The sequence below is a fragment of the Arctopsyche grandis genome, chromosome 1, assembly GCF_051622035.1.
Source record: "Arctopsyche grandis isolate Sample6627 chromosome 1, ASM5162203v2, whole genome shotgun sequence".
In the NCBI taxonomy this organism is placed as follows: domain Eukaryota; kingdom Metazoa; phylum Arthropoda; class Insecta; order Trichoptera; family Hydropsychidae; genus Arctopsyche; species Arctopsyche grandis.
Genome location: NC_135355.1, coordinates 31759057 through 31773285, shown reverse-complemented (window position 1 = coordinate 31773285; position 14229 = coordinate 31759057). Strand labels below are relative to the sequence as shown.

The following is a 14229-nucleotide window of genomic DNA, read 5'->3' as shown; positions in this document are numbered from 1 at the left end:
TTTCATAATAATTGTTATCGATCTCGACAATTTCATCATATTTCCATATCATATCATAATTAAAGTATATACATATATATATATATATATATATATATATATATATATATATATATATATATATATATATATATATATATATATATATATATATATATATATATATATATATATATATATATATATATATATATATTTAGGTACGGGTTCTTGAGAATGTACTTTGGACAATTAAAATTAAATAATTAAATATATATATACATATATTATCAAATTAAAAAAATGAATATCAGTTGAGAATCTCGTCAACGATAGATTTATTTATTCGTTGTGAAATTGTACAATCGCAAAGATATATCTACACTTTGATATGATACTGCTCTTATTGTTTGTGTGTATCTATTTAGTTGTACACGGACATACATAACCATACACAAAAGAAACATTCCTATACACACACGAACACACTCACACATATATTTATGTATATATAAATATATACATAGATATACTATTTATTAATGCTGTTACAAGTACATGAAAAAAAAAATGAACTGTTGGATGTTTTGAATCAAATATCAGTATTTAAATCCTCATTATAAATTTTAGCATTTATCATATTAGAGAGTACTCCTTATTATTATTATTATTATTATTATTATTACCAGTCGTACCACCTACGAAATAAACGAAATGTTAAAACAGTTTCACCAAGTGTTTCTATTTATTTTTTTCCCCCAGAAAAATATTTTTACTGTTTACGGCGTTTTGCCATCAAGTCCATGGACCAGAAAAACTTTTGTAAAACGTTGTACTTTGAGCATACACAAAGTAACGATGCGGTGCAAACGATCGAAAAGCGCCAGACAGACTGAATCACAGATTAACGACACGTTTACCTTATGCGTGCGCACTACTCGCACTTACACTAAGCGAAATCTACCCGAAGTCCCGAAATACCTACCCTGTATACGTTCTGTGCTTCTGATAGTTTAGTTCCGAATTTTTCTTTATTAAATTATTAAAAACTCGCCAGAAAGATCCAACTCAATTTTAATAATTACCATTTTGATAATTGCATCTGTGCACATCGAAAGGTTACTCGTCATCTGAATTTTTCATTCGTGAAGTCGAGAATTGCGTTTAAAGCAGCCATCCAGTTAATCTGTGGTTCAATCTGTCTGGCGCTTTTCGATCGTTTGCACCAAACCCACAAAATAAACAAGAATACTACCCGCTAAGCCTTTCCAGGTAGCATTAAAAATACTGCATTGAACATGAGTCGTGTAAAGGTCTGTTCATACCTATCCAGCACGACCCGAATCCTGCAAGTACGGACAGTAGTCTACATTACATTCTATATGAATGCGTAAATGCGCACGCGCGAATGGAGTATGAATACGTCCATATAGAATGTACCAAAAAATACTATCCGCACTTGCATGACACCTGCAGGATACGGGTCGTGCTGGATAGGTATGAACAGACCTTAATCCGTGTCATTAATTTGTCAACGTTTGTAAAGACTGGTTTACATCGGAATTTCTGAATTTATAACCATAGCAGAATTTCCCGATGGAAACCCCTAACTGCTGGGTATTTCAGATTGTGGCTTGGCATTTAAATTGTGGGCATTATATTTTAACAACAATGACGAAAATATAACTAGTTTTGGAAACATACATTAATTAATATTTAATAGACTTTTGTTTATTTTATATTGTTGCAAGATATATTAGGGAGTCTAAACACACCTTTACAAAGCTCGAAATCATCGGTGGCAGTTATCTAGGGTAGCGATCTAGGGTTTGTTTGGAATAGCTTCAATTTTTATACCTGCTTTCTATTGTATTTCTAAATAACTCTAGTTGGAAATTTTGGCGAAATTTTCAGCGTGGCGGGCTTTAAACAGAAAAAACGTCAGCACTCAAAGGGTTAATGAATCCCGTCTGTACATATACATAATATAATAAATGAATTATTTCGCACATTGTGATAGCGCACACGACATGAATATCTGGAACTTGAATTCTCGTTAGTATGATAGTTTGCGTAGGTTAATCTCAATGAATGGAACTTTTAGGTGCCAGACGTTCCGTGATCGAGATTTTAGTGACGTCCGCGAGATCGCTTTGTGCGGAATAATCACCGAACCATATAATATATTGTAGGAATCTCGTCATCGTCATCGTCATCGAAACATTCGAGAATATTCCGCAACAACAAACTACATCGAGCGGAACGAAACCCAGACGACATACACCTGCAGTCATTATATTAAACTCAGGCGGAACGGCGCCAAATCCAACTCAAGCGGAACGATGCCAAAATCCTTCGAGAATGATCCACCCTTCACACTCGAGCGAACGAAACCCAGACGACATACACCTGCAGTCATTATATTAAACTCAAGCGGAACGCCCCTACCAGTCGAGTGGAACCAAAACGGTCGAAACACGCCGCCACCATTAAAATACATCGAGCGGAACGGCGCCAATCGTTCCAGAAAATTCTACGCCTCGACAAAAGCAAATTCCTTTCTTACGCATCAACAAACCACCACCATCAATCAGGTGATTCCAGAAACACTATAAAAGGAGGTACAACCCAAACAACGCCAGTCGACCCACAGCAGCAAGCGTCGACATACAGCTCCTGACCAGCCACCACTACACTACGCGGACTTGGAAGATCAACCAGCCGGACGAGCCAGCAACACACTGCCGTATCCAGAGACCTTCCGAACATAGCCGAACACCGAGCCAGCAACACACTGCCGCATCCAGAGACCTTCTGAACATAGCTGAATGCCGAGCCAGCGACACTCTACCATATCCAGAGACCGCTGAACGACATACTTTTGCCCACAAATACCATACCTTTGTACAACCATAGGCAAACAATAAAACTTTATAAAACTAGCACAACAGTGTTTCGTTAGGCCGGGATACGGTCAACATACATGTACCCCGCCTACAATATGTATGCTCATTTATTTTCAGCAAGCTTAATATAAGTATGCTGTGATTATATTATTTTCTAATAAGAATCACACTAGAATCAACTTTAAAGAAATATTTTACTCTTCATTTTTGCATCATACAATAATAACGATGCTTTGGCTAGAAAAATGTTACTAGCAAAAAAATTCATCAAATAAATCATCTCGAATAGTCGGTTAGAGTGCACTTTTGCAGATCTAATGTTTCAAATAATACACAACAAAAACTTTTGGCTTTGCATATTGTTATATACTCAATTTTTATTTATTTAAAAAATATCCTTAGAAATTCATATTGAATTTCTAAGAATATATATTTTTTCAATAATGCAATTTTTTGCTAACAAAGTTTATCATATAATGCTATATTTACATAATAAACGATCAATTATTAAATGAAACGATCAGTTTTACGCATTCTGAGTTCTGGCAGATGAAGTAGAGGCAATGCTGCCATATCGGATCGTTTTCGATAGTGTACTCTCCACCCGCGTGCATTTCTTTCTTTACGCCGGACCACGCGTTGATAAAATATGACATTCACTGGTATTTTAATTTCTCGCTTTTTTCCTGGACTTCGAATTCGTTTTTCAACTGTTTTTCTTTCACTTGCTGACGCTACTGGCTTCATGATTGTTGTATTTTCCCTTGGACTGAAAAATTGTTATTTACTGATCATTTATATTATTTAATAAATTACTGTAACGCGACGTTCTCCCCATCGTCCCATAGGCAACACTCGCCTTTTATTTCGAGTGGCCACCCAAAAAAAAGTTTTATAGGCGCGCGCGCATGTAGAGCGAGTCTCTCACCCGCGATCGCCCGTGGAAGAAAGATCTCTCCTGTGCACGTCTCCAGGGGGAGACGGGGCCCAGAGATCCACCATCAGTGTTGAAGAACTGCTTTGAGGTCGAGTGTAGCATCACTCCCTCCCCTGAGTTCCAGCACAACGTCCCCTGCATTCCTCACGCCGTTTCCGGAGAAACCTCAGCCGTGAGAGGACCGACCAGAGGACCGCAGAGCCTCTTCTCTCGACATCCAGCCGTCATCCGGGAAGGACCTCCCTATCCAGCATCTCCGCCGAGCGTCTTCAGAGACGCCCAGAGATCGCCATCTTGTGTCCACACGAGGCAGTACGGAGTTTGTCTCCTGCCTCCCCCTCCCGCTGCTGTGACCCGACCAGCGGTGCTTCAACGGAGACGATTTGCAGTCAGGAACCTCCCCGACTATACATATACATATATATATATATATATATATATATATATATATATATATATATATATATATATATATATATATATATACAGTGGCGGACTGGCCATACAAGCGAACATGCCCGATGGCATGTGGGCCCCACTATCTGTTAGAAAATATGGGCCCTCAGTAAAATTAAATAAATTTTTAACTATTTATAGGATATTGCAACTTTGGGACCGAAAATTTGGGTATTTCAACAAAACAAATTTCTTACGATATACACAAACAACTAATACCTGCTTTAACAGCCCAAGGATCGGTTAACTTTTTTTATTAGGCTCGAAATGTAAGTTTCAACATTTGCGTGGGCCCTTTACTGAAATAAAAATGGGAATAAACAAATTTTCGTGAATAATATAAACAGAATTGCTTAAAACAATTTTGATAGGACGATTCATCATCAACCAGCGATTTAAATTTACTTCATACTTTCAAAATAACATTTGATTATACTGCGATGATATAGTACGATTTAAATACACAATTTTAAACAGTTTCCGAATATAAAATCTATTCCTAATCTAGACACATCCATGTAAATAGAAATATAGGATAGGGGCCCCCTCCCCAAAATCTCGATTTTCGATTAACATTAATTGAAAATATTATTTGATCAATCTTTGCCTGCCCCCCCCCAAGAAAAAGCTGAAATGACGTCTCTGATTGTTTTCTATCGAAAGTAAAAGCCGCTTTTATGCCGCATTCTTTTATGATGCATTGTATTTACCCAGGACAAGGGTTAAAACGAAATATACAATGAAATTTATGGATCTATTTTGCTTTTGCCAATTTTCTTGTACCTAAATTTGTTTATTCCCATTTTTGAAAATTTCAATTATTTTTTTCCCTTGATTTTTAGCGTGGTGAAAAGAAGAAAATTTTGTTATATGGGGGGGGGGGACAAATTTTTTTAACCCTGGGTGGGCCCCCTTTGACTCCTGGCATGCACTGATTTCAGTCCCAGTCCGCCACTGTATATATATATATATGTTTATGTTTTAGTAGCAACATTTTTGGAAGCTGAGAGCGCTTCTACCCATTCTACTTCAATGCTTGTCTTACTATAATTAGCGGTAGCCTTGGAGGACTCAATAGATTCTCATTAACGTCATAAAGCAATATATTTTTTTTAAATCATACTTTTCCATTTTTAAAATCCAATCAGCCAAATACCTATGTATAAATAAATAAAAGAGGTTGTGGCCAAAAGCTCAAGTGTTCCCATCGTGAATATTTGAATGAAAACGAACCGAACTAGTTTCAATTCTGGCAACACTTTAATGATGCATGTGTCAAAAATTTTGAGTGAACGGAAGTGACGAGCTGTGGCGCTCCTCGTCCAACCCTCGTCTGCGCCATGGCGGGCCTCCTCATCCACGGCTTCTGCACCAGATCATGGTGAGTGTGCGAGTGTTCGAAGGAGTTTCCAGTGCAGCGAGCACGACCTTATGTAAATCGAAATCGGTATCGGTTGCAGGTGAGCCGGTAGATGCAGTAGATGAGATGACGGAGAGCGCGGCGTGGCCCCCGGGGGCGCAGTTGGGGGGCGCGGCGAACTCGGCGGCCGACCCCAGGATGTGGCTGCGCCGCGAGCCGCCCCTCGCCTTCGGCTGCCTCCGCCCCCTCGCCGATTCGCCCCCCTCGCGCAGCCCCGCCCCCGCCAGCCCCGTCAGCCTCTCGCTCGACGCCGACGCCCCCACGCTGGGCCCCCATCCCGCCGAACACCAACACCAACACCAACACCACGCACCACACACACCGCACGCACCACAACTGCCCCCCGTGCACTGGATGGACGACGAGCAGATCGAGCAGCTCGACCAGCTCGAGCAGCTCGACGTCATCGACCCGGCCAACCTCTTCTTCCAGCGGGTCAACAGCGAAGACGTCGTCTACGAGCGGGACAAGCGTCGTTGCAAAATGGTCGGCAAGTATGTGATGGGAGACGTGCTCGGCGAAGGCTCCTACGGAAAGGTCAAGGAGATGCTGGACTCGGAGACGCTGTGCCGACGCGCCGCCAAGATCTTGAAGCGTCGCCGTCTCAGGCGAATTCCACACGGGGAAGAGAGCGTGGCTCGAGAGGTGCAACTGCTCAAATTACTCGCTCACAAGAATATCATACAACTGGTGGACGTCATCGTGAACGACGTCAAACAGAAAATGTATCTCATCATGGAGTATTGTGTGGGAGTTCTGCAGGTACTTATATTTCAAAACATTTTCTTATCAGATTTACTCTTTCAGTTCTGATTGCAATTTACACTATGAGCGGATCGATCAATTCTTAGGTTTATTAATAGACGATAAGCGAACCTTTGTAACACGCTTGCACTTAATTTATCGTCATTCTGTCAATTTGCAGTTTGTAAAGGGAACCCAAATAGTGCAATCTGAAAACTTAAAAATGTATACACCATTATAAAAAATTAACCGATAAGAGATGTACATACATACATACATACATAGCAGTTACAATGAGTAATGCAAATAGAGGCTCATTTCAATGCCAATTTAAATAAGTACATGCTTATATTGTGATACATTTAGGGCGAAAACACACTGAGTGGTACGAGATATAGATATTTTTAAACATGCGAAAAAATGATGCACCCATATACATGGTACACAGTTCCAAAAATCACCCCCTGGAGTGTTTTCGGTGTTATTTTATCCTTGTTTGACAGTGATCGATAATGGTGAATCCCATATTTGAAGAAATGTAAAAGGTTTGAGGAATACCCACTGTCAGCGTGGTGCCAAGGACGTGACGTTCCGTACTATTCAGTGTGTTTTCGCCCTTACTTTATTCGTCTTCGATTTTTTTATCAGTGGTTTCCCTCTTCTTGTCCTAGTGCTTTATCCATAGCCTTAGCCGCCCAGAATAGTGCAGTGATACTTCGATTGAACTGTTGTCTCAGGTTTTTCAGCCAGGACGTCCTTCTTCCAGGCCTCTCCTTCTGCAGATCTTCCTCTAGTTCAGGCCTGGGCAAACTTTTTGGATGAAGGGCCACTTTAGAAATTAAAAATGAGCGGCGGGCCGCAAGTAAAATACTATTTTTAGATATACACATTATGAATTATCGTGAAAGGAATTAAAACATCATTTTTTTTAAATTTCATACAAAAAAATAATTTAATTTGACGAATGAAACTGTTTTACATCTTAAACAGTTTTTTAATTTCAGGAGAAAATTTTGTTTTACAATCAAGCATCAAAATTTTCATCTTTGATGCTTGATTGTAAAAGAATTTTTATTGATATTTACGATTGAAAATGTTTGTTTACTTACATATGTAGGTTGATCAAAAAACCACCAGCATTTTTTTGAGCAAAATCTCTAAGTTTGTCGAATTTTTACATATCAGGGCGTTGTTAAAATTTTCAAATTTCTTCATAACGGTGTAATTCCCTTAAATCAGCATCCCACTGTAAATATATTATATTAATTTATAGCTCCGTCGATACACTATCAATATATATTGCAATTGATCTCGTATAAATGCCAAGCCTATTTAAATTTTTTGGAAGTCGCCAAATCGTCATGGAAACTCACCACTTAAATCGTTGATAATTTCACCATATTCTTCAAATTTATTTTCTGATATCTTCAGCAATTTCATGGTTGAAAAGTGATCTACCCGTTTAATAAATAAATGGTGAAAAAACTGTCGTAGTTTTAATTTAAATCCATTCAAACTTTTCACCATATCATGGACATATAAATTTTCCCCTCGGAACACTGTGTTGAAAGTATTTAAATGTTTCACGATGTCCAAAGTAAATGCAAAATCACACAGCCAGTCATTATCAGTTAATTCGGGAAAGTCGATAATATTTTTCATTTTATAAAATAGAAAAATTTCTTCTTTTGTATCCCATACTCGCCGAAGTATTTTTCCTAGGCTTAGCCATCGAATATGATTATGATAAATAGTATCTGTGAACTCAGATTCAATATCTTGAAGAAAAGCAATGAATTGTCTGTTTTTCAAGGCACTCGATCGTATTAAATTTACAAGTTTAATAATACAAGATGTCACATGTTCAACTTTTAACATATTTTTGTACAATACTTGTTGATGTATAATACAACGAATTATAATTAAATTGTAATCGGGACAATTTTCGCAAATTGTATCCTGGATAAAATTTGACAAAAACTCTTCAATAATTTCAAATTTAGAGTTACATCCGCGTATGAAAATTAATAACAGTGCGGTATCTTTTCGATCATTACTTTCGTCGAGAGCTATCGAGTACCATGTGATTGATTCTAATATTGATGATAATTGCTCATTAAAGTTTGTAGTCTAGGTTGGCCCAAATTCGAATTATATCTTATCTAAGAAACGACAAAACATTTGACAAATCAACAAAAAAAAATTTAGATCAGAAAAAAGTAAACTTTTTTTGAATTTTACTCGCGGGCCGCACCAAAATACTTGGCGGGCCGCAGTTTGCCCAGGCCTGCTCTAGTTAATAAGATGCAAGAGTTGATATGTCTCAAGTTGAAAGTATTCAAGTTTTCTTCTCTTGACGGTCTTTCGCTTTATTCATTTGAGACAAAACTCACTCATTTGTGACATTATCTGTCCAACTCATATTATCCAGAACTGCACGTCAACAGCTCAGCACAACACTGCACTACTACTAGTCATACTATACAGCACCACCCGTTTTTGACAATTTCATGCTTGTCACGTCCTCAATATCCAGCTGAATCTAATCAGCGAAGCTGAAGGATCTCCATAAGTGGATTTCGTTCCTTGGGATTCATTCCAAATAGCCGGCTGAATCTATTAATTGGCGTCCCAATTAAGTGACATCCACTGTATACGACATCTTCATTTTCCTCACTCTTCCGATAGAAGAACATTCTGGAATGCATCAGACGCATATAATAGAACTAAATCTTGATGTATAATATTATATTTTAGGACATGTTAGATTCAACATCGACGAAAAAATTCCCTCAAGATCAAGCGCACGTGTATTTCTCTCAACTTGTCGACGGATTAGAATACCTGCACAGCCAAGGAGTGGTTCACAAAGATATCAAACCGGGCAATCTCCTTCTAACTTTAGATCACACCTTGAAAATATCTGATTTCGGAGTCGCCGAGGTACTTATTATACATGAATATATCATGTATTGTATGACCAAAAAAAAGATATTTATATATTACTCGTCTATTTTCACAGGCATTAGATATGTTCTCGGCTGGAGACATTTGTCACACAGCTCAAGGGTCACCGGCGTTTCAACCGCCCGAAATAGCAAATGGGGCCGACGAATTCTCCGGATGTAAAGTCGATATATGGAGCAGTGGCGTCACATTGTATGCTTCTTGAACAATCGTCGGAATATTAGTACAATTTTTTTTTTTTAATCTTTGACGTGTGCTTCAGGTATAATTTAACGACGGGTTTGTATCCGTTTGAGGGCGATAATATCTACAAATTGTTCGAATGCATCGGACGAGCTGAGTATACGTTTCCCGAGGGTCTGGGCGAACCGCTCGAGACGCTGCTCAGCGGAATGCTCCACCGGGATCCCGAGTCTCGATTTTCGATACCTGAAATCAGACGTGAAGCGTAGGTTTTCGTTTCCGAGTGGTTTTGAAACGCCGTCGAGTTTGTGTGTGTGTGTTGTTTTAACGTCTTTGGTATTGCAGATGGATGCAGAGGAAGCCGCCTAGACACGGAGATAACTGGGTGCCGATTCCGGCGCTGCACGGCGACGAACTGCATGACATGACCGTATTGCCATATCTCGAAGAATATCATTACGGTAGTGATAAAAATGAACCCGTATACTACACCGAGCACGATCTCAATGGTGCGATTTTTCATTCATCATCTAAGTTTCATATCGGCAAATCGGATGCAAAAAATAACAATTTATATATACGTATGTTACAGTCCAAGTGTTCACTACGGTTAATTTATGAATGTACTAGTTTGTGCACACGAACTATTGGTTTTAGTTGAAGTGCTAACATTTGAGAGCTATCTTCAAATAGACTCACCAGGTGACGCATGAAACTTTTAGCTGTTGGCAGGGGAGGTTTATGTTTCGACTGAGTCGTATTCAAGTATTATTGTATGTATGGCGAGGGAAGTAGGCTCACTGGTTCTAGAGCTCGTGCGATAGTTTATGTATATCCTGGTTGGTTGTGCAATGCATAGCTTGACTGGTGAAATCATGCTCTCGGGGATTCCTATGGACTCAGGGTTGTTTATGTGGAGCGAGTTGAATTTGTCTGCACGAAGATTCTTCAGACGAGGTCGGCTCTGCATGCTCTTACAGAAACGCGATGATGTAATCGTACTACTTGTGTTTTATGGAGGAGTAGATGAGATCATCGACCTCGATTCAGGATCGTACAATCTGTGTCATATTCCCATATAGCTGTCAAAACTTTTTAGTTGTCTTTGATATGTCAAAACGTCAAGTATTATATGTATTTACAAGGGAAATATTATGGACACCGCATTACAACGCTGGTATAATTCCCGTTTTTGTTACATTAATCATTTCACGTGTCTCTGAAAAAGTAATCGATTTGTGCTATTATATTCATCATAATTATTTTTAAATAACTGAAATACAATATAATACCGTATTTAATTTGTTATCTTGTTTAATTTACTTCTTATAAAGAAATGTACGTTCTGGTAAAAATCATAAAACTTAACAAATGAAGAAATGAAAATTTAAAAAAAATCTAAATTTATATGTATGTAGTTATACATAATTTTTGCACTTAACAGAAACCAAGAATACCTTTTTGGAAAATTTGTAGTTATTTTATTTGTTAATTTTATACGTTTCAGAAAAAAAGCAGTCTATGCCGCATGAATATCAAATATTATATATGTATATATATATTTTTTTTAATTTTATTTTCCTTGTACATAAAATTGTACATTTTGAAAAAAATTATAACTTGACGATATTAATGGTTATTTGAGGGGAAAAATTATAAAATTTTTGGTCGTTTTTTTTTATATAAAGGGGGCAATTTTTTTGCTGAGATTCCTGTTTTGAGTTTTGGGAAGAATGGTCACCCTAACTGTAAGGGCAAAAACACACTGAATTGTATAGGACGTCATGTCCCTGGCTTGTAAACAGTGGGTGTTCCCCAAACCAAATTCGGTTGTAGTTGCATGTGCAGAATGCACATGTTTGGGAGGTTGCACATGTTTGCATATGCATATGAAACCGACAAGTTTCTCCTACATTTCTTCAAATATGGGATTCACTGTCAAGCAAGGATAAATACAACGATAAAATATCACCGAAAAGACTCCAGGGGGTGATTTTTGGGACTGCGTACCATGTAAATGGACTAGAGGGTGCTGCGTTTTTTATCGCATGTTTAAAAGTATCTATAAAAAACACGTACCCACGTACCACTCTGTGTGTTTTCCCCCCCTTACTCGCCAGATTGGTTCGTGTATGAACAAACAAGTACGTATGTTCATGAGCGAACGAAATATACATTTGGACTGTAACACATATACATACATACTAAAACAATGCTGTTGATACTTTTTGAAGTGTATATTATTCGAATTTGATTCGGACGACATTTTGCCAGTATTTTTTGCATCTCACACTCGCCTCTTTGGTTTCCATTTGAATGCTTGCCATATTAATAATGTCCATTATTCATCGAACAATTTCAGAAACCGTGTACCATGATTGACGCGATGAGTATAGTTAGGTTTGTGCACAGAAAACAATAAAAAGAAAATAACAGTAAAAACTTTGCAATATTAACACTGGAACAATTAATACGAGACGGCTTAGTTTAGCGCCTTTCAATATTTTGATTTATATATATACATATATATATATATATATATATACATCTTACTAATGTTTGAATTGTTGCTTTGATTTGAATTTGAGCTCTCGTTTTAGTTTTATGAATGATGGGATATTTAAATTGCTTCTAGGTATAAATCTAACAATTTTAACAAGTGTGAATGACGCATAATAGTATTTCGTATTAAATACTAACGATTCGGTTCGCGGTCTCGTTCGCTTCTTGACGCGTTCGTTTTGTTCTTTCAGAGGAGATGATGTACGAGTATTCCGAGGATAGGCAATCGCCTCCAGCCAAGACGGCCAACGGTTCGCAGCCACATCAAGAGGGCGGCCAGAAGAAGCGCTGGAAGAAGCCGATATCGTGCATGTCGTCCAAGAAGTTTCCGTCGTGCAAGTTGTCGTGATCGTGTCGATATTTTTTTATAACTCTCGGTGATCGACAGCGGTGGACTGCTTAACAAATTGTCGCATAGATTATGTTAGATTTTTTTTTTAATATGTAAAGTGTTATCGTATTGTTACAATTTAGGGCGAGGCATCCGAAAGGTTGAATGATGGGATTGAATTGTAAATATATAATATATGTGTATATTTATTTATATATATATATGTATACAAATAGTATGATGTTGCGGTGGCGTAGATATAAATAGGAAAAAATTGTTCAATCTTAGTTAACTCGGCGATTTGTATATCTGTATTGCCACTTCAATTGACAAATGTTCGCTAATCAATTTAGTTTTAGAATCACTTATCGGTGATCACGTGTCATTGTACCGTTGGAAATGTATTTTTGTTTTAGTGTGTATAAAGTTTCATTTTATTTCAAGGAATTCAGTGCAATCAATTCTTTTAATATTTAATATTTCTAAACGCAAATATGCGTATATATTGTATTAATTTTATAATTTAGTAATATAATGGTAAAAAAATCATCAAAAGTACTTATATACATATGTATAACTAATGGACGGTTTTCACTTATAGTGAATATATCTGTAAATATATATGAAAAAAGTGTTAAAAAAAAAATATTTATGTATTACGTTGTTGATGTATAATTTCTACAAAGCAAAATTACTAAGTGAAAAAAAGTTGTTTTTTTTTCTTTCAATTAGTGTACATAAACTGTATAAAATATAAAGCGTGCGCAAAAAATTGTCAATGTGATTATTATTGTAAATAATTATACGATGTATGTACGTTTTGAATATCTGTGTAAAAAATTACAGTTAATGTTTGAAAAGAGGAAAAAAAAGTAATGACAGCAACAAAATAAATATCATTTTCAATAAAGTATACATGTTTTTTTTTTTCAAACGGGATATGTAAAGAAAAAAAAAACAAATGAAGTACAGAAATGTTATTAATTCCATTTATTTAAAAAGCGAGAGCTTATTTCCGACACAGTAAGTATGTATTTTAGTACACTCTACACTGACACATTCGTAGAAACAATATCATTAATACATATGTATATAATAATATATATATATATATATTTTTTATATTAATATATAAAGGTAGAATGTAGATCACGTAGTACACACATTATTGGTTCGTTCGGAACATTCAAACGGGGTAAAATCCTGGAGGCCACTCTTCGATTCGACGAGAGCGATATCTTGAAATCGCATACATACAAACCCGGGGTAATTCATTCGTACATAAATGAGGTATTATTATTATGTATAAATATTAGAATTTTCATATTTTTTCATGCTGACACATTTGTTATACGTACATATATTATATTATATAAAAATAGCAATATTTTTCCAAACGCAAGAATATTTTATATCTTCACGAGAGTAAGATGACACAAAGTTAAAAAAAAAAAGGTAAAACAAAACACTTAAAACGACTAAGGAATCAAAAAATGATCCAAATATACATATAAATATAGAGAAAAAAAAAACACATTAAAATATACAAATTATAAATTGTATTTTTTTGTTTTATTTATTTATACATAAATAAATTTCTGTTTAGATCATTTCACCCACTAATTTAAGATTAAAAATTCAAAACGAATTCACCATAGATTCGCAAGTAATGATTCCGTAACAATAAATTGTCTCAACCCGTCGCCGATTTACACCGACCGAAGAATACAAAAATTTAATCATC

General features: G+C 36.6%; 1 protein-coding gene across 2 annotated transcripts; it reads left to right on the top strand.

The window, feature by feature from the left end:
• Positions 1 to 5523: 5523 nt before the first annotated feature.
• On the top strand, positions 5524 to 13389 carry Lkb1 (Lkb1/serine/threonine kinase 11). Of its 2 annotated transcripts, none has more exons than XM_077446151.1 (7): positions 5524 to 5659; positions 5739 to 6460; positions 9200 to 9385; positions 9465 to 9601; positions 9672 to 9857; positions 9938 to 10101; positions 12346 to 13389. In XM_077446151.1, exons 2-7 carry the CDS (start codon positions 5765 to 5767, stop codon positions 12501 to 12503), a joined length of 1527 nt encoding a protein of 508 aa, XP_077302277.1. In that variant the 5' UTR covers positions 5524 to 5659; positions 5739 to 5764; the 3' UTR covers positions 12504 to 13389. The 2 variants fall into 2 exon arrangements, with proteins under 2 accessions (XP_077302277.1, XP_077302270.1); XM_077446144.1 differs by having other exon boundaries at positions 9938 to 10053; positions 12346 to 12633.
• Positions 13390 to 14229: the final 840 nt, after the last annotated feature.